This window comes from Choloepus didactylus, chromosome 7 (genome assembly GCF_015220235.1).
Source record: "Choloepus didactylus isolate mChoDid1 chromosome 7, mChoDid1.pri, whole genome shotgun sequence".
NCBI lineage: Eukaryota > Metazoa > Chordata > Mammalia > Pilosa > Megalonychidae > Choloepus > Choloepus didactylus.
The window spans coordinates 62,127,164-62,148,019 of NC_051313.1; the positions used below are offsets into that span (position 1 = coordinate 62,127,164).

The window sequence follows — 20,856 nt, forward strand, 5'->3', positions numbered from 1 at the left end:
AGACTGTTTTGTTATACAGAACAATCTCTGTCTTGGAATTCTCACCTTAGCAGGTGGAACTCTTCAAGGCCGTGTGGTAGCGCCTTTCACAGAGCTGTTCAAGAGGAAACGGCCCCACTGTTTGAGCCTGGGGATGTTGACATAAGCAGAAAGGGAACTTCTCTTCCGGCACCCGACTGGAGGGCAGGGCATCGACCTCATTGGCTCTCTAGGCTCACTGCCCTTACACCCAGCCCCAGAAAGAGGAAAAGGTAGCAACGACAGTTTTTTCTTTGGAACAAAGTAGACCTCATCCCCGTCCAGCAGCTGTGGTCTCAGAAGCTGGAACTCTCATTAACAAGGAATGTGGAGCTTTCCGCAGGTTAAGGCGGGCATAAATTTCCTCTGTTTGTTTTGTGAGGACTAGCATGGACTGTTGTAATGAGATCAGAGGATACCCCAGGGGCAAGGCCTCCAGGTCGGCTGCTGGAGCAGTTTTCTATGGCTGTTCTCTTGGCGGCTGTTGAGGAAGGCAGGGACTCTGCAGACCGTTGTGATGTGGTGAAGTGGCGGTGCCCTGTGTTTCATTTCTTGCCGTCTTTGCCTCTCTAAGTCTACCAAAATGTCAGCATGCAGTCATCCAATTCTAAGTCATGGAAAAGTTAATGTAAGGCAGACTACTTTCCACGGAAGCGAGGACAGATAGTTGTATGCGGAACGTGCGGCCTTGTGTAGCAGAGACCTGCTTGCTTGGTGCAATAGCCTGGACTCCTGCGATGCTGTCTGGGGGCAGGTGTCTCTGTGTATGGGCTGCCTTAAGACCTTTCTCACTCAACCTCATTCTGTTATGAGGAATATTTAGGGTACAAGGCACAACAATGTAACGTATGGTGCAAAGAACCTATTTTCTGGTTCGGGCCTATATTTCAGCTAAATGGCCACATATGGGACCTTAAATCTGGCCTAAGTGAGTTTAGGGAACCAAGGACTGGACATTTCTGGCAGAATAGTGTACCAAGCTGATGTAGGCTGGCTCACTTCTGACTCCACACCTCTCTAATCCCTCCCCCCACACACAAACAAAAAACCGTCTTGGGCATGTTGGATAACATAAAATATTCTTAAATTCGTAGTCAGGCTTGAAAGCAGGAAAAGGAAATCCCAGGTGCCAGAGCACATTGATGCCACTGGCCCATGAGTGTTTCAGAACCTGCCATAGGCCCTAAGATCTAGAGCTGGGATGTTAATCCTCACACAGGAACTGTCTGTGAAAAGGGGGCAAGAAGAATTCCCACCAGAGTCTGTCTGGGACCTTGAGTGTGTGTGTTTGGGACGTGGGAGTGGGAGGGGAGTGATGGAAATCCAGATATGTTGTTTTGAGTATCCATGGCGTTCATAGTTATACCATCTGCATTGTGCAGGAGCTCCAGCTGTTTGACATAGAAACTGGTTTGAGAGCACTAAAAGCCCTAGGGCCCTGGTAGAAGCAAACATAGTTCCCAATGGAGCGGTTTAACAACACATGGCGTGGCACTCCCTCAAAAAGAACAAGCCCCACGCAAGAGAAAGTTTCTACACAGAGTAAAAAGGCACAAGACCCACGCCGGCTTAACTAAGCATATGAGCTTCTGTTGTAAGCACTGGCCTCCATTAAGGTGGTCGGTCTCAGTGCAGCTTGCCCTGAAAGTATTCTTGAGATACTTAAATATTTCCTAAATTGGAAGCCTTTTATTGGAGAGATTGCTGATCCCCTGGAGCTTCTTTTAAGTGATACCTTCCTAGTGGTTTCCCTTGTTGATGCTTCTTTTCAATGGGTCATTCTGAAGTACCTCATTAAGCTTTCTCTCAGGTTGTTTTGTGTTTGCCCAAGTTGTTCAGTAAATCACCCAAAGGAGAGAGAAGCTGAAATTGTTTGAAGGGCTCTTGGATTCTTTCAGTTTGAAACCAGAGAAGAGACCTGGGTAAGGCAGGCATCGTTGGGAAGCCTTTGTCCTAGAGGAATGCATTTCAGTCCTCTCAATCCACAGCGTCAAATGGATTGAAGGGTTCCCTAGAACTCTGAGCAGTGGCCACCAAGTATGCCCCATGCAGTACATGCACCATTGGCACATGTGGGTTGAGGATGCTAAAATTAAAGCTGCATCTTTAATTATTAATAGGGTGATGAAATCACTTGTGTTTAATTTTTTTCTTCTGAGGCATGCAAAGAGTGCTGTTCCCAGTATAACCCAAATAGAAAGTACCCTGCTGACCTAAAAGTGGTGTCATGCTTCTCAGAAGTGTGCTCTTCAGTATCTTATTCTTCATTTGAAACTGCTTTCTCATTTAGTCTCAAAATATTGTGGCCAAATGAGAAGTGGATTTGGATATTGACGTTAAAGTTTCATAAGACGATAGAGTGAGAGGAAATAGGTGCAATTGGTGCTGGATTTAAAGAAGACCTTCCGAAACATTATCATTACATTTGGCCTATGTTGACTGAATGCCAACTGTGTGTAAGGCAGTTGGTTAGGCTGGATATTTGGGTACTATCATAAAAGACAAGGTCTTTTTTCTTGGAAGACTTAAAATCCAGTGGGATTACCTAACAGGTAAACATCTACCTGCAAAAAAAACTTGGTGAGGTAGTGATGAATGATGAAGGGGGAGCAGGAGGAAAGAAAGGAACCAATCTTCTTTGAGCACTAGGTGTCAAGTTCTTTCTTTGAGTTACTCCATTTAATACTCAAAACAATCTTGGGAGGTATAAAGAATTTTCCTTAGTTTCGTAGATGAAGAAAAGAGACTTGGAGAGGGTTAGTAGCTTGCTGAAAATCACATGCCAAGAGGCAGAGTTGATACTCTTGGCTCCACATCCCTGTTTTTCCCACCCGGCAGCTCGGGCTGCTACATGAGTGAAGTCAGAGTGGCAGGACCCTAGAGGGACCATGAGGCAGGTCAGGAGCCCCCAGCCCTGGAGACTTAGAGGGACAAAGAGAACCTGACTAGCGGAAAGGCCAGCTTGTATCTTTGCATCTTTTTTCTCTCTGTGAGCCTCTTGTGTTTTTGTTTTTGTTTTTGTTTTTAACACTATTATTACTTCACTTATTCCTTTCACACATGCTCTTGTGTCTGACATGGGTCGTGGTTCTCTAGCCTTCTGCTTAGGCTGCTGGATGTGGTGATGAGAAGGAGAGGATAAGGGGCCACTCCATGGACTGTCACCTCATTGAGACCTCTCACACTGACGAGTGACCTGCCTCCTCCTGCCTGTATCCCACAGGAGTGTCTGAGCTGCTGGCTTTGATTTATATTACAGAAGGCTCCAGTTATTCTCCGTAGAATGAGGATCTTTGACAGGGTGGGAATTGGAGTGGGGAGAAAAGCCCATTTCATCATATTCCATTCTATATTGGTAGTAAGTATTAGTTGCATTTTCAAGGGTCAAGAAATAGCACAACACACAAAAAAGCAGCCCTTGACACTGAGATTCTCCTCAGAGTAAAACAGGAAAAAAAAAAAAAAAAAAAAAAAAGCCCACTTATGCTATTCTATACCTCTGTACTACCACATTAGCAATGATCCAGGTAAAATAGACTATTCTCGGTGGTAGGTGGAGGTTGATGGTAAATAAATAGTGGCAAAACAGGTAGGCACAGTCTTAACTCTGCTCCAGCTCCCCCTTGCTGATACTGAGCCTCGAAAGTGTATAATCCTGGCAAAGCCACAGCTTATGGGTTGTCACCAGGATTCTGGAATCTCCTGGTCCCTTCCCAGGTGAGTGTCTGGCTAGTGAAGGGCACATGGAAGCCTAAGTTAACCCCAGGCTTTCTTGCCAGTTGGACCAACTCTAGGATAAACTGGGTGGGAGTCACACGATAGTTTATGGCATTGACTTTCTCAAGGCACCCTTTAAAGGCATCTGTACTTTCCATTTGTTCAGTACCAGCAGAATGCAACTTTATTAAGTGATTAAAAAGTTAACTAAATATTAGAATTCTATTATAGAAGCATTGAAAAATAGGAGAAAGAAAACATCTTTAATTTCATCCCAGTTTCTCAGGTATCTTTCCGTAATGCTTTATATTTAAGATGCAGTCTCTTGTTTTAAGCTGTGGATTTCTCTAAGGTTCTTCATACACTGAATTGACTGCAAAACAACCAGGTTCTCTCTATTTCAGAGGATACTGAAAGTACTTAATAGAAGAAGGCCAGTCTTTTTGGTTGTTGTCCGCAAGCGAACTGACCTGATTTCTAAAACTGTCGTCTGTACTCTAAGGTGCTTTTTGTTAATGGTGGTCTTTGAGGAATGTAGGGGTTTGGTGTTTTTGGTTTCTTTGGGATGGGGGTGGTTACTGTTTATTTGTGGTCTTTGTACATTCTTTAACTCCAAAGCATCTTGAAATGAAGTCAGTTCTAGTCCAGGCTCTACTGCATACTACGGCATGACCAAAACAAATTATTTCACCTCCCTGAATCTGGTTACCTAATTAAGAAAACTGCCACTTAGATTGATATTGGTACTAAATGCAAATATTCATTTAAAAGTGCATTGTACAGTTTTGATTACATACAGCTGTGATATTTTTAACACTATTTTGTAAAAAGACTTACAACTCTGGACATTGAAAGATTTTCCTTAAAAAAAAAAAAAAAAATCCCAAAGGTAATCTGCAATGATTATCAACATTGTTTTTAAGCTTATGCGTTAAGAGCCTACATCATCGTCCTAGGCTCTGTGAGAGCAATGAAAAAAGTCTATTCCTAATATTTATTAAGAATTTTCTGTGTGACTAATATTTCATTTTAAGAGTTAAAAAAGTGTGAATGGGTTGTAGAACGAATATACGTGAAACTGACGTAAGAACACTGTGGGGGTAGAAGCCATAGTTAGTTTACTGCAAACCATATACCCAAATGCTGAGCTAATGGGAATTGTGACATGATTGGAGCTGGGTGGGGTTCCTCAGGAAAATTATCTTCAAGAATCCTTGTCTGTTTGTCATTATCTTTTTGTACCCACCTTTCCTGTGTTGTTACCACTGTATACATTTGTGTGACATTAGGCGTCCCTGCGAGGCATTTGGCCAACCTTCCCAGTTAAGTGCTGGTCAATAGTTTATAAATGGGTCAAATGCGTATATTAATAAGGAAACAACAAGTATCGAGTTCTACTTTAAAACTCAGAAATTCATGAGCATCTGTTCTGGAAATTCAAAGAGTAAAATTCAGGTTTCTTTTTCAGTCACTTTAAGACTGATTAGAATTAGATTTGAATTTTCTTGACTTTGAAGTAATGATTACCTAGGCATCATGTAATATAGAGATGTTTGGATCTATTTATGCTACGAAGTTAGAATTCCAGAGACTCTCCTTGTTGACCATCATAGTTAAAACTTTTTATTGATATTTCTGAATGTGTTGTTTTCTTTGGAATCTATGTGGCTCAAATAGCCAGGGAGTGATCTGCAGTTTCCTCTCCCTATCGTCTGATTTATAAAAGGAATTTAATAATATTATGTTCACAGAGTAGTGGTAATGTGTGTGAAGTAGTAGGAGTTTATCTTTCAAAATATAAAATAAATTGCAAAATCATTTTCTTAATGGTGGAAGGTGTTCATGTGGGGAATACAGGCTTGCACTTGTCCATGTCCTCGATTCAGTTAGCAGGTGGGTCAGGCCCTGTGTCCAGCAAAGACTAATCCCCAAGAATGAAAGGGGGATTATGCGTACTTTTTCTTTTTCCATTGACCATTTTTATATATTGTTATTATTTTATCACTAAAAATAATGCTTTTTAATTTTAAGAAAGAACACTGTAGTTCCAGTTAAACCCCCAGTTCCACACTTTGTGGGAAGGTTACCATATATAAAACCTTAGGTGCAACCTGAATAAATCATGCACAAATCAGATGATTATAAGGGATCTTATCATGTTTTGTTTTTCTCTGAAATCTGTACCTAAACATCTTTCAAAGGAAAAGGCTACACATCTACTTAAGTGATCAAAGATATTTTCTTTCTAATTTTCCTTCATATTTGACAAATTAAGAAGCCTGGAACCATACAATGATCTATTTTAGTCTGAAATATAACTCAAGTGGATGAAAAACATAAAGAACCAATGGCATGGATAAAAACGTGGACTCTTCGGAGTTGGATCATCTGGTTCATTTGACCCATGGGGAACCGGTGCTCCTGAATCCCCATATGGTACACTGCCTCCCCAAGTGTTCTGTGGAAGGTTATCCACTAAGCCCTGACAGTGATACAGTCAGGCACCAGTGTATGCTTGTCTATTTCTTTATCCTTTGTGGGCAGCAGGGGAAGGCATTGAGTTCTGGTAGGTGCTGCTCACGTTCCAGTTCCTTTCCCTTTTAAGGAGGTCACAGTCTGAACTAGAAACTCCTGAGTAACTAGTCTCTCTGGCTTATTGACCAATATATCCCCAGTACCCAGCACCTAGTAAGTGCTCAAAAAAATAGTTATTGAATGAATGAGTGTTCTTATTTCTTTTTACCCATAATCACTCTAAGCCTGTAATATCCAGATTTATTTTGCCCACTAGCATGCTCAGTGTCTGTGGCCTGAATACTCTTGATTTGACTCTCGAGACTTTCATACCCTATATGGTAGCCACTAGCCACATGTAGCTATGTAAATTCAAATTTAATTAAAATGATGTAAAATTTAAAATTCAGCCCCTCAGTTGCACTAGCTGTATTTCAGGTGCTCGATAGCCACAGGGAGCCAGTGGCTACCATTTTAGACAGCGCAGATAGGGAGTTGCCTTCATGGTAGAAAGTTCCATTGACCACAGGCCTGGTGTGCTTCCTGAGCACCAGCTAATAGATTTCTTCTGTGTTTGTGTTCCCAGTAGAGCTTCCTGCTTTAGGAAGGGAGGACTCTAGGAACGAGGAGAATCTTCAAGAGCTGCTTCTCATTGTGACATGTCTCATCCATCACTCCAGTCCCTGCAGCATGTACAAGGTAAGACGCACTTTGGGGAGTCAGAACTTGCGTTGTCTTTATGGAACCATGATTTCCCTGGCCTGAGGAAGTTGCTTTGTAGCTTCTCCTGCCAGAAGCATGCCAGAAGTTAGAGAGTTGTGAGACCCCAGGTGAGCAGTATTTATGGGTAAGGGCACAGGAGCTGGTGGCCACTCTATGCTTGTCTAGTCTTTCCAAGATATCATTTGTGTTTGCCAGTGGCCTCTGAGTGGCTGAAATGTTGGTTGTTAGTATAACTGTGTTGACATGAACATTGGAAATTGAGGCTCTGGAGCTGAACTACTTGGGTTTGAAACTCATCTCTTCTAGTTACTTGTTTCAGCAACCCTGGACAAGTAGCCTAACATCTCTGTGCCTCAGTTTCCTTATTTATACCTATCTCATAGCATTTTATAAGGATTAAATTAGTTAATACATGTGCTAATGCTTCATATAGTGCCTGTCCACATTATAAGAAGTTGAGAAATATTTGCTGCTCTTGTTTTTGATGTTGGGGAGACTGTTGTCCCCTAGACATTGTTGTAAGAGAGCACCTTACATCTACAACGTTTCCATTGATTCAACTATTGATTCGATATGCAGCAGTCAACTACCAGATGGGCAAATGGAGGATAAACCATGAATAAGGCTTGGGTCTTGCCCTCAGCAGGTGTCAGTTTTGAAACAATGTGGCAAGTGGTCTAATAGTATGTAGCAGAAGTCTGGAAACAGAATAAGGACCATCTGACTGAAGAATCTGGGAAGGACAGTATAGAGGGGGTGACATTTTTAGTTGGATCCTTGCTTATAGATAGTAATTTCTTGGACAGGAAAAGCAGGGTGAGGCATTCTAGGTAAGGGAAACAGCCTATGTTCAAGGCCAAAAAGCATGTGAGAAAATTTGGCATGTTTGCTATGGCTGGAGCAGGGTTTCTCAACCTCGGTACCACAGACATTTGGATTGAGTCCTTCTTTGTTATGGAAGAGTGTCCTGCACATTGCAGGATGCTTAGTAGCATCTCCAACCCTAACCCTCATAGGGACAATTGCCAGGTGTTGTCTGGGGGGGGCAAAAATCACACCAGGTTGAATATCACTGCCCAGAGTAGGGACTGTATGTGGAGAGGGTTATTATGAGCCTGGAGAACAAGGCAAGGGCCAAGTCCTAAGATCCACTGAAGGATTTAAAACAGAAAGTGACATTTTCAGGGTCCTGCAAGAATAGGTATGTGGCTGCATTGTCTATAGATTGTGGGGGAGTTGGATAGCACTTTTAGGTGATTTTGTCTTGAAAAGATATGGAATCTCTGGGCTTTAGAAAACCCATTTACTTTGTTGAGATCCTTTTAGTAAGGACTTCCTTTCCACTGGTGATTTTTCTCATGGCCATTTGTTCCACCTTCTCAAGTGTGGGAAGGGCCGTGTGCTCCCTCAGTGCTTAGTGGATGCTGGAAAAGTCCTCTGTGCACATCTCCTTTTCCTTGGATTGAAGTTTCATGGAGACAGTGGCTACTTCTATCTTAAGAGACCAGAAGAACAAGCAGTTGCTCTTGGGAGTTTTTGTTTGGCTGAGAAGGAAACCTTATGCTGAGTTTTCTTTCTTCCTTTCCTCCTTGTGTTTAAATACCTAGAGAAGTAAGCTTTTGGAATATTGAAAGGTGGTCAGCCCTGTGTGTGGGAGGGAGGTGGGAAGATGGTTGTGGGGGTTCTCCATCATTGCAAACCTTGGCTTCTATTATTTAGAGTTTGGAGTACTGAAGAGCAAAGACAAATCTTGGGAACTCTGATCAAAAAGCACAGTTTGCTAAAGCAGCTTCTGCCCTGTTCCCCAGGGCAGCTCAAGACCTGACATCATGGTTGTCTCTTGACACACATCTGGGAATCAGACTCCTCAGAAATTTCAAGTGTCCCAGTAGGTGTGTCTATTGCCTGGGAAGTTATGGTCTGCCTGAGTGTCTCAGTGAGTCCTTTTTTTAAATATTGTTTTAATTTGAGGTAGTGATTAAACATGTTGCATAACCTTCATAGGTCAGCATTTTTTTAATGATTTTCTTGGCATAAGACAAAGAATAGGTCAGCCTCCGGGGAGGAAGCAGCTCTTCTTGGCACAAATAAAACTAGAAAATCATCTCTTCAATTAGGGTATGTAAGTCAGAACGTTGGAAATATTTTTGTGGGTGTGACTGATTTTCTAAGTAAATTTGTTCCTAGAAAGTTGGAGACCTTTAAATTGTGCACTCCCTTCTTCCTTGAACATGCACTGGAATACGGTCCTTCCGTTCTCAAACCTTAGCCTGCTGATTAAACAGTTCAACCAGGATGGAAGCATGTCCACAGCCCTTAGGGTCCCTGTTACTCCTGTGACGGGCCAGGCCTGTGCTGATGGCAGTTAGGCATCGGCAGCTCAGTGATTCTTTTGCATCAATCAGGGAAGATACCTCTAGAAAACAAACCATGCAGGAATTACCCCGATGGCACAAGGGATTGGCAGTTTCTCCAGCTAGTTTAACAGGGCTGACCTGTTAGCCGGTGACCTGCCGTCCACCACTTAGGGCCTTCATTTCTCGCACTCTTTAATTCCTGTCTGTGCCAGGGTCTCAGGAGACGAGGAGGGGGCGCAGTTCCACCCTTGGACAGCCAGCATGCTGGTGCATCAGTGCTGGCTGAAAAGAGAAACAGGGCATTCCTGGGCATAGTGCTCTTTGTGAATCTGATGCCATTTGGGATGCCAGTGTTTACAGAATATGTCAGTTTAATACCAACTCGTAAGATTTATACCAAGTAGACACCCTCACAACTTATTCACCTTTTAAATATCGTAAACAAGTTTTAATGGCTGTGTATTCTGGGCTTTCTGTTGTAGCTTCACATGTTAAAGAAATTGTCAGTGCACATGTTTTCCCAGGGTGCTCATCCTCTCTGCCCCTCACAAGATTTGAAGACCATCTTTCCAGCTTTCATATACTCTTCAGATCTTTTTTCAAAAGTTGACTTTCCAGTCTTTATTTAGATTGAAAATTTTACCATTGGGATTTAACTTTTAGATTTATCAAGTCTTCATCCTCTCTACTTTCTTGGTCATTCTCTTGTTAATATGTATAATATGTATGTATTATATATGATGTTCTCTAAATTCACTATTAAATAGGATTAATGTTGTGGGTTTATCTATGTTGTTTTTATCTATGCCATAAAGATGTAAGTGTATTGCTTTTAAAAAATCATAGCCAAATGTGAGGTTTGGGGTTTTATAGGGGCAAATTGGGCAGGATGATGTCCATTCAATACGTACAAATATGTAAGTTCACAAAACCATCCTAACAAGAACTGTGTTCAACTCTTGAAAGATCTCTCTTCCTTGGTAGTGACATTGGGCTTATGGTCCTAAACTCTTTCTCCCTCGTGGTCATCCTTGTCTTGAAGGCAAGTCACACGCCATTCTCTGCCATGAATTTATGAGGACACTCCATCTGATTGGGAAATCGTCGATTTCTCTATTATTATACAAAAGGCCCCCTCCCAACAGTGAATATGATCTTCCTGAGAACTGCTTCTTCCTTGTTACATTGGAATAAAGGCAGATCTGATTTTTATTGCTTTGGACCAATGCCATAGCATCAGATGAAATGGAATAGCATCTCTTACCTTGCTTGGTGAGTGGATGCCACCATTTTGCTTAATCTCTGGATTTTTCTCTCTGAATATTTTCCGGGATTTAGAACCACATCCTACTGTGCCAGGTTTGAGGCAGTTTCACCTTTACACTCAGATCATTTCCAAAATTAACTAAAAAGTAAAACTGAAATTCAGTTTCTGCCTTTGTTTAGAGATTTTGTTTTTTGTTTTTGTTTTCATTTTTGTGTTTTTTGTTTTTTTCTTTTCACCTCTTTGATACCAAGCTATGAAGTCCAGAATTCGTTACCACTGGCTCCCTGTCATCCAACCCCAGGGGTCATAATACCTGAATTTCCAATGCATTAAAATAGTTAACTCTAGTTGATAAAGCATCGTCTCCTCCAACACATATTTATCAAGTATGTATTCTATATGTCCATCTGTATGTACAGAGTATTGCACTGTGCGTACAATATATTAAAACAAAGGTCTCTGCCATCTGAAGCTTCTGTTCTAGCAAAGGTGAAGAGTCATCACATTCCAGAGGTATTTTATTTAAACATAAACCTAGTGTTAAAACTTTTTCCATTTTAAACTTCTTCCACTCTAAGAACAAGTTAACAGAGCCACTAGATTCAGTAGAAGGAACTGATAAATTATAAGCATAAAAGATCTCTCTCCTCCCCTTTCTAGGACTACCCTCAGTGGTTTCACCAAATGAAAATGACCAATCTATATTTAATGAGCCTCCGCTGTCATTTTTCTGAAGGCAATAGCCAAATCCCCCTTGTGGCAGCCTTTGAAGAGCTATTGCACAATTTGAAAATACAAGTAAACATTAAATGATCTTGGGATAAGGAAGACCTTATTTTAAAGGAAGAGAATACGTTTGACTATGTAAAAATTCAAAATTTCTTTTCATCAAAAAACATCTTGAACTGTTCTGAAAGATAAGAGACAAGCTGGAGAAATATTTATAACATGACAGAGGGTTAGCTTAGCAAATATATTAAGAATTCTTACAAATTAATAAAATGATGAATATGCTAATAGAAAATGAGCAAAGGACAGAAAAGAGAAAATCTACAAAAGAAGAACTATGATCAATAACATATAAAAAGACATTCAGCCTCAACAGTGATCAAGGAAATGCAAATTAAAATGATGAGATTTTGTTTTCTACCTATACAACTGATAAGGATTTGTAAAACTTACTCAGTGAAGGTAAGAATAGAAATATCAGGTTCTCTCATACCCAGCTAGTGAGAGAGCATGTTTCTTAAACAATGTTTTTCAAAGCCTCAAATTCTGCTTCTGGAACTTTTTATTCAAAGGAGACTGCCATGGATGTGTGTAAAAATTTAGCCAAGATATTTATCACAATGTTGTGATAATAGTAATTTAAAAAGACCTCAACCATGGTGCAACCATGCAATAAAAATACCAAGGATGGAAGAATATTTAATGGCATAACAAGATGCTCCAAATAAATTGTGAATAAAGCAAGTTGCATAACAGTATGTGCCGTTTGATCTTTGTTTCATTTTATAAAACAGTACATGTATGCACTTGGTGGATGCCTCCATGGGATACATTCGCTCTTCTTCTTTTCTTCTTAAATATTTTTCTGTATTTTTTAAGCTTTCCTACAATAATTATATGTGTATTTTGTTCATAATCAGAAAAACTAGACATATAAAAATAGATACTATTTTAGCTGTTTTGCAATTGAGGTGCAACTGGATGAACATATTTAGTGGGAAGATAAAAAATAGAGGTGGGATCATTGGTCAAAACAGAGATTTGGATTTGGGAATCATTCTATTGGACTTATGACCAGGAAGGAACACTTGAATGAACTGATGGTTTGGGGGCAATAGTAAGGAGAGAAATGCTCTAGAAAATGATGCTGTCCTTTGATTCAGTGGCTCAAAATTTTTAAAATGGACATTACATTCTCTTAGTTCTGTTTCTTTTGTTTCATCAACCTGTTCAAAGACATGAGTATTAATGAGCACAATGTGAGCTAGACCAGAAGTTCTCAAATTGTGATTTGAGAGCCCCAAGGGGTGTCTGTACACAAGGCCCAAACTATTTTCATAATAATACTAAGACATCATTTGTGTTTTTCACCCTCTTTCCCTCTTGAGTGTACAGTACTATTTTCTGAGATGTTGTATGGCATGTGATGACATCACTCTCGTTATGGCGCTTCGGTTGTGCGTATGTGTTTTTGTGTCCCCCAAATTTCTTTTAATTTCTAATATGGTAACATTGATAGAAATAACCCATAAATGAAAGCTCTTTAGGGTCGGCAATAATTTTTAAGAATGTGAAGCACTCTGAGACATGCGTGTGAGAACCATTGAACCGGACTGTGTATGGCCTGTTTCCGGTGGTCCTTACTTGACCCAGAAGCTGAGTCTGGGCCCTGAGCAGTGACTGTCCTTGGACATTGTAGCACATCTGCTTTCACCTTCTATGTCATTAAGGAGTAATTGCCCTTAATCCTTCTATAAAATTAGTTTTCATGAAGTTTACTAGGCTAAAAGGAACATTATTGATATGAGGCCAATGTAGCACCTTGTTACACAAAAATTGAGTTCTGTTGACTGTGAGGTGTATGCAGATGATGAAGGTAGATCCCCAGACTCTGCCTCCATGTGCATCACACTTGGAAATTCAGTGATGTTTTAGGAAGAAAATGGGAATGTGATTCCTTCTGAGAGTTGTGGGAGTGTACGTTTAAAATAAAACTAACCATGTAATCCGGTAGGTTGAGTTGGCGTGAAAGGAGGGAGAAGAAAAGTTTAAGAGAATTAACTGAATATGAATTTGCTTATTTGTCTTTGAAGTACGTGCATGTATATAACTTGTTTGTGAATGTGTATAAAACGTGTGCATACCATACTAAGTTATATAGAATTATCTTTTATGTAGCCATTTAGACCATGGAAGCAGTATTAACACTTCTATTTCAGTCCCAAGGCTTCTCCTCCTTTCTGCTTAATCGGAAATACATTTCAGTTGGTCTCTCCTTGGGTGTGAGACACACCTCCAAACCTCAGAGCAGCACATGGTGGATCAGTGGTTGGTGTCCACTTCTCTGAAAAGCTGTCTTTTATGGTCTAGGGTGTAAGTCGAAAATCTGAACCTTTCTGTACAAAAATTCAGGCATCACATGAATAATTGTGCTGGAGGACCTCAAAGTCAGCCTCAACCCTGAGAATCTGTGTACCCTCAGAAGGATTCATGAGGACAGGTCAGAGCCTTGTCTTGTGGGTGAAGGTGTCACGTGGCCTGACTCAGCAGTTCACAAGCATGTCAGAAAAGGAGATTCGGAATGGATAGGAGGTAAATTAAGGCTTCAGAGTAGCAAGGACGGATTTTTGGTTTGTTATAATACCATAACAGCCCCTGAGGAGGAGAAGGGATATGTTTTAACATGACTGTAATAATTTCAAGGCTAAAAGGCCTAGGTGTGAATAATGATAAGCTCTTTGAAATGCGACTACAGCTACTGACCATAAAACAGGTTTCACACGAAGGAAAGAGGATACTCAGATCCACCTTGTTCACATAGAGCTGTAATCCAATGTTGAATTGGTGGGGGACTTGCTTTGCGTCAGTCAATACTGAACTGAGCTCGCACAACTCCGTAGCATGATTAGAGAGACCCTTTGGACATGACTGTGTGCGGCAACGCCTTTCTTTGATGTGGTGGTTGCAGAGACCCCATAACGAAGAGGCCGGTGGGTTCTGGCCTTTGTGAATCATGCAGATAAATGCGTCTGTCTTTCTCCTCCTGGGAGTCCTCAACTCTGTGCCTTTTCTCTCAATTAGTAGATGTCTTCGTTTCCCAGCTGCTCAAACAACCATCGTACAATGGGGTGGCTTAAAAATGGGAATTTATTGGCTCACAGTTTGGGGGCTTGGAGAAGTCCAAAACCCAGGCATCAGCAACGTAAGACTTTCTCCCGAAGACTGTCACTTTCTGTGGGTGGCTGCCGTGGATTCTTGAGTCCTTGGCCTTTCCATCACATAGCAATCCATGTGTCAGCATCTTCTTTCTCTTCCAGGTTCTGTTCACTTTCAGGTTCTTTGCTTGTGGCTTTTTTTTTTCCTGTGGCCTTCTCTATAAGGCCTCCAGTCATAGGATTAAGACCCATCCTGATTCAGCTGGCCACACCTTAACTAAAAATAGCATCTTCAAAAGACCCTATTTACAGTGGGTTCACATCTACAGGAATGGATTAAGACTAAGAACATGTTTTTCTGGGGCACATAATTCAATACCCAGCGGAAGACCTTGATGGATACAATTCAGTTACATCCTACTTTTAATTAGTGATCGAAAACATGATTATTTTTTAGTTAATCTGTGACTTGCCCATCTTTAGAGTATTAACAATTGACTTGATTTGTCTGATTTTGCAAATTTATCATCTCAAACAGTGGGATTGCTGTGTATGACGGGAAATATATAACTGAGATATTGCATCCAATCCAATTTATTAATTTGAGCACCTAGTACTTTAGATTGGTTTTTCCCTCCCTTTCTGAGATGGGGAGGCCTTGTAGCTCTTTGTAATGTGCTGGTATTCTTTCCAGTTTCCTATTATTTTTGTCCCTGTAAAATAAGACTAACATTATTGTTTTCTATAAAGTATTTTCAAAGACAGTGTGCTTTTGAATATATGTGCATCATTGGCTTTATTTTAAAAAATCTCATATTGTGTGATGGAATTTATAAATATACATAAAAATGCTTATTTAGAGTATGTAAAACTACATAATGTGCAGAAAATTTTCAGTTAATGTTCAGAAGACACATAGTATTAGTCTTTCAGAAATGACAATGTTTAGATTTAAATGAAAACATTTAGATTTGATTAATCACAACTTATTTGTTTTTCTGGTTTCTTTATTTGAATTTCTTTTCTTTCTTTTTTTAATGGAATAGTTTTGTGACTTCTTACCACCCTCAGACTTTAATAAGGTGGCATTATCTTGAGAGTCAAGTCTCAATTAGGTATAAATATAAGCAATTAATTAAGATAACCAGACCTAGCCAGAGAGGTAAAGTGTCATTACATGTCATAGTGATCAAGGAGCACCTGTTAATTAGAACAGTAGGAAAACTGCAACAAATTATGAAAAAGCATATTGGGTGAAATTAGCAGTACCTCCTTCTCTTGTTATTTCCTCAAATCCAACCAGTAAACAATTTGTTGTGACAGCTTTAGGCTGGGATTATGGCATTTCAGATAGGGTTTGCTTATAGCTAAAAATAGACACGTGTACCGAAGATCAGAAAAGGAATATTAAACAATTGAAATTTTGTGAAAGACTGATGCTGTTTCATTGTAATAATTTCCCCAAAGGCACATTAGTAATGCTGCTAAATACAGACTTTAATAGACTTTAATAATGTGTACTTTGGAGGCCTGATACACAAAGGAATAATGTATAAAACATTCATTATGGAAAATTGCTACCTTTTTTATTTAATAAGAAATCTGTTGAAACAAAACCATTGCACTGCCTGTGGCATTATGTTACTGGGTGTTAGCAGGCTGAAGAATAATTGCCACCTTCTCTTAGATTTTTTTTCACCTATTCTAATCAAGTTACAATCATATTTACTTATTTCTTCCATGAATGAAAATAGGAATTATGTTTAAAAAGTACTTGCATTGGATGGACCCCTTATTCAAATTTCAGCTCAGTCTCTCATTAGCTATATATAATCTTGGGCAAGTTGCTTAACATCAGACTCAATTTCTTCATTTGCAAACTGGGGATTTGTTCTACTTGTGTCACACGGTTGTGGTAGAAGTGAGTTTTAAAATGTTGATGCTGTGGTGCCTGCACATAGTAGGCATTCCATAAATGGTTTCTATTATAAATTACTTTCTACCTCTCTTTCTTTCTTGTTTCTGTGGACTGCTGTCAGGGGAGGGAGCAGGAGGAGGGCCTGGAGGAGGAGAAGCGATTAAAAAGAAGCCTTGGTAAGCAGCTCTGTAGCCAAGCCTTGCATTGGATTTCAATTTGATTTTAATGTACTGCCGCTGAGAGCGGTGCTGTTGAAAAAGAGAAAAGAGTAAGAAGCAGATGCTCTTGGAAGAACAGTGAGGCATTTATCTCTTTTAATGAGATAACATCATTAGAGTGACAAAGTGCAGTGAATCGATACTTGAAATGGACTGCTGCTATCTTCCCAAAGGGCGCGGATTTTTACACTTCACAGCCTTAGAATCTGCTGAATCACGAATTCTGTCTTATCTGTTATTAGAGCCACTGGCTTTGATCTCACAGAATAGAACCACACCTTAGGGATCTCCAGGGGAGTAGAAAAATGGACTAATTGGATAAATGAGAAAAATCTCAGATCCTCTGTAATCAAGAAACCTCAGAGAAAGGTTTTTTCCCTTTGAATTCTTTAAATGGCTGCGCATCCTAACTCCCTTCCCCCTACAGGCTCTCCTTGCTCTCTGTCTGCTTCTTGGTGTAATGTCAGAAACACTAATCATGTCAGACGGTGACACTGAGGGCTCTGACATTCACAACAAAGAGACAAGAAGGAGAAAGCGGAAGAGAGGCAGGGGCGGGGAAGGTGAGAAAAAGCAGCAGGGAAATATTTTTTATTGCACATAAAATCCATAGCTGCAGAATCACTAACATTCTGGATCTGTCACATTCTAGGAAAATGAAGGAGAGAGCAAGATAAATTCTGATGGAGACTGAAATTGGGCTGAGAAGATTTTGTGCTGCTACATTTTTCCCTCTTTAGGGTGTAACTATATTGTAATTTCTGTTTCTGTGATTTCTTTTCACAAAAAAAAAGCATACAAATTTCTTTCTTTCTTCTTTTTGCCTTTCGTTATCCCAGCTTTTCTTTTTGAAACAAAGCACAGCTAAACACAGACCTGAGCGGCAAATATGTGCTCTCTAAGGTTTTCAACCATCTTATTGCCAGATTCCCATAGTTTAATGTGAACAGTAGCAACTTGCAGAGAGAAGTCATTGGTGGAGATGTTTTCTGACCATGTCAGAGCTGAGTAGGGGCTTTTCAGTGTTGTCCTCAGGCCATCTTATCCTTGGCTTCTCCAGCTCCTGCTTATGGCTGCTGGGTACAGAAATCCCTACGTCCCTCTGCTCTGGATAGTTTGGAGTGGGTTAACTGTTGCCAGGGCATCCAAACACCTGAGGTTTCGCTCTGCCTCATGCACTTTCTCGTCCTGGAATCCTTTCTGGCGAGTGGTCTCTGGTCTCTGTCTTGGGTCGGTCAGGACCTGGAAGCCTGCTGTCACATCACGCATGTGTTTTGAATCCAGATGCTGTAATCTAAATTGAGCTCAATCTGAATCTTCCAGCTCAACTGCCAGCTCAGCTTTTGAGGTATTTAGAAGTACAACTCTACAGCATAGCTAGGATATTTGTCCTTTTACTTTTTCTTCATGCAAGTAAATAACAGTCAAAAAATGGAAAATAGTGTATTTATTCCGTTTTAGTTACCCTGTCATAAAAGGAGTACATTTTTTTTTTGTAGGTATTGGAGGGCAGAAGGTATTACTTAGTGACTTCTCTACAAATTGATTAAAAATAATGTTAACTGGGAATTTTGGAGAAAGCTGGGGTCCTTAGTACCCAAGTAAAACTTCACACGTTTGAGCTACTTGGGAGAAATGCCCCTCCGAATTTGCACATGCAAAAAAGTGAGTTATAGCATAATTTAAACTACATATGGCAATGTTGACAATGTGGCTTATTTAAAATTTTTGAGGAAATTCACTTCTAGCAGAGGAGAGTAAGCTTGTACTCTGAAGAGGATTTGGGGGAATAAACTCAAAATAGCTTCCTGTAAATTCAAATTTTCTTCAGTTTCTTTTTATCCTAAACATTTACATGGATAGTGTATCATTTCCTGTGATATGCCTGTGCTTGTTTTCATGCAAAATAACTTTTGAAATTATTTGCCAGTTAAATTACTTAATTGAATCCTATACTAGGTAATGCAAGCTGTTACAACAAATAAAACTCTCAAAACTCAGTGATTTAACACAATAAAAGTTTGTTTACTTGCTCAAGTAACAATCCAGTGTAGGTATTTCTGATCAGTGCATCAGCAGAGATTCAGGAATCCTGAATTCAGGTTCCTCCCATCTTTTGGCTTTACCATCTTTAAGGCTTATTGCTGTCCACATCTAGCCAGTGGAAGGGGAAAGAGAGCATGAAGGAACACTCATTCTTTAAGTGCCATGGCCCTGAAGTGATTCAGCATCTCTTCATATTGCGCTGGTAAGAAGTGGTCACATGGCTCCACCTGAATGCAAAAGTTCCTGGAATAAGTCCCTGTCCATGTAGTGGCTTTGCTGGGTGGCTGTAGACACACACACAGACACACACACACACACAGACATACACAAACATGTGGCACCCCATCTTAAAAGGACATCTAGCAGCGTGTCATGTGTTTCCTGTACCTTCCAGTGCTCTTGGGTATACCCATCATAGGACACTCAGAGAGGTTATAAGAGTATCCAAGTTTGAGAATCCCCTCCTAGCATGGCTAGGAATGCTTTTCAATTAAACATCCCAAGAATTTATATGTAAACAAGTGCTTACTGTTTTATTTTCTTAAAAATCTAATATATTCTCAAGGCAATTGTATTTACACTATTAATTGGCACTTTTTCTCATTATGAAACTAGTGAAATTCGAATTCATGAAGTTTTACTCTCTGCCAAAATTTTAGCTTGTGGTTAGAATGATTTTTTTATAGTTCTGTAACTTTTCTGTTGTATGTTATAATATTACTGAAAAATGATATACATCCAAGAGGGCAAAAAAAAAGAATAATGTGAGTGCAGAGGACAGTTATATAACCTGCTTGTGCTTATCTCAAATGGCTAGACTTTAGTATTTAATTATAAAAGACTTGTCTCTCCTAGCAGGTTAGTCATTATTTCTGAAGTTGAACGTGGGTTTTATAAGTGACTAAGTAATTGCTTTGTATGTTCCTTTTCAATTACAGTAAAAAGTCATGAATTCGCTACATTTAGAACTGCTAAAATTATTTAGATTTGCCTGTTGTATAGTTTAATTCTGAAAAAGGAACCCAGGGGGGAAATTTTCCACTGTAAATTTTTGGCTTTGCAAAGTAATTTGTAAGAAATTTCCCATGAAAACGAGTAGCAATTTGAAAAGGATAAGTAGGAACAATATGAATACTTGGTAGGTAGTGTGAAAACACGTTAATATTGAACCACAATATTTAAGATTTTAGTCGTTAAGGTCCACGTCAAGAAACTATTAGCTTGCTGTTGTATTATTCTACTACTTTAAAACATTGTCTTTATCTAATGACTAAACCGGTTAATGATACCACAGATTTTCTTTTGGTCAAAAAACCTGATGCTGGTACTTTAGTAAATAAAATATTAGCCTTTTAGTTTTTAAGGGTTATAGCTTTTTGTTTTATTATATTGAAATAAACTAAAGCAATTATTTGAGTCATTTGAAGAATAAATTAAGTCCTCATTCAGTTAGATGTATAAATTCAGATTTTGGAGAAAGGTCTAAGGATGAAGTTTGTATTTTGTAGGTATTTGATAAGTAATGATTATTTTAAGTAATGCCATTTACTGCATGCCTAATATTTGCCAGACATTACATTAGCTTTTGTATATACTATACTATATAATTGCTAATATTCATAACCAGCTTGCAGAGTAGATGGTATTATTCCCACTTTTCAGAATGGGGAACTCAGAGATGCTTAAGTAATGAACTCAGTGTCACACTTCTAGAGATAGCAGATCTAGGATTTGATTTTGGGTCTCATTGACTCCAAAACCCATGCACATTTACATTCTGTCTCACTTTCTCCTAGGGTGAATATTTGTTGAATTGAATCTGAAATGTATTGAATGAATTTGTTAAGCTAAAAGCAAAAGCAAGAGTCGGGATGAATGTTTTAGTTCTTGAAAGAGCAACCCATTTGCAAATGAACAGATTAATGTAGCAGTAGGAAATTAGTTCCATCCAATCATTAAAGCAGGCCTCTAGGACTTTTGCTGGCTAACGCTTTAGTGTACTACCCCTTCCTAAATAAATGAGCAGTCTGTGAATCAGAACACTTCTTAAATATCCATTATGTGACTAAACTAGAGTTCTTTAGAACTCAAACTAGAGTTTCTTAGAACTAGTTTCCAATTCATACTCTCACAGTTGTCCCCTGGTTGTCCCCTGGTTCATTAGTTAAGATTGTGAAGGTTTTACTGATTTGCT

General features: G+C 39.5%; 1 protein-coding gene across 5 annotated transcripts in view; it reads left to right on the forward strand.

Annotated features, from left to right (window-relative positions):
* The window catches only part of BACH2 (BTB domain and CNC homolog 2), a 365,581-nt gene that overhangs the window by 82,149 nt on the left and 262,576 nt on the right, over positions 1-20,856 (forward strand). For 4 of the 5 annotated variants that reach the window (XM_037842861.1, XM_037842860.1, XM_037842857.1 and 1 more), the window contains exon 2: positions 6,836-6,948. Coding sequence is in view for 3 of the 5 variants with exons in the window: in XM_037842857.1 (XP_037698785.1) it covers positions 6,940-6,948 (9 nt within the window). In the remaining 2 variants the exon portion in view is untranslated. The remainder of the gene's footprint in view (positions 1-6,835; positions 6,949-20,856) is intronic. The other variant, XM_037842858.1, reaches the window with a different exon arrangement.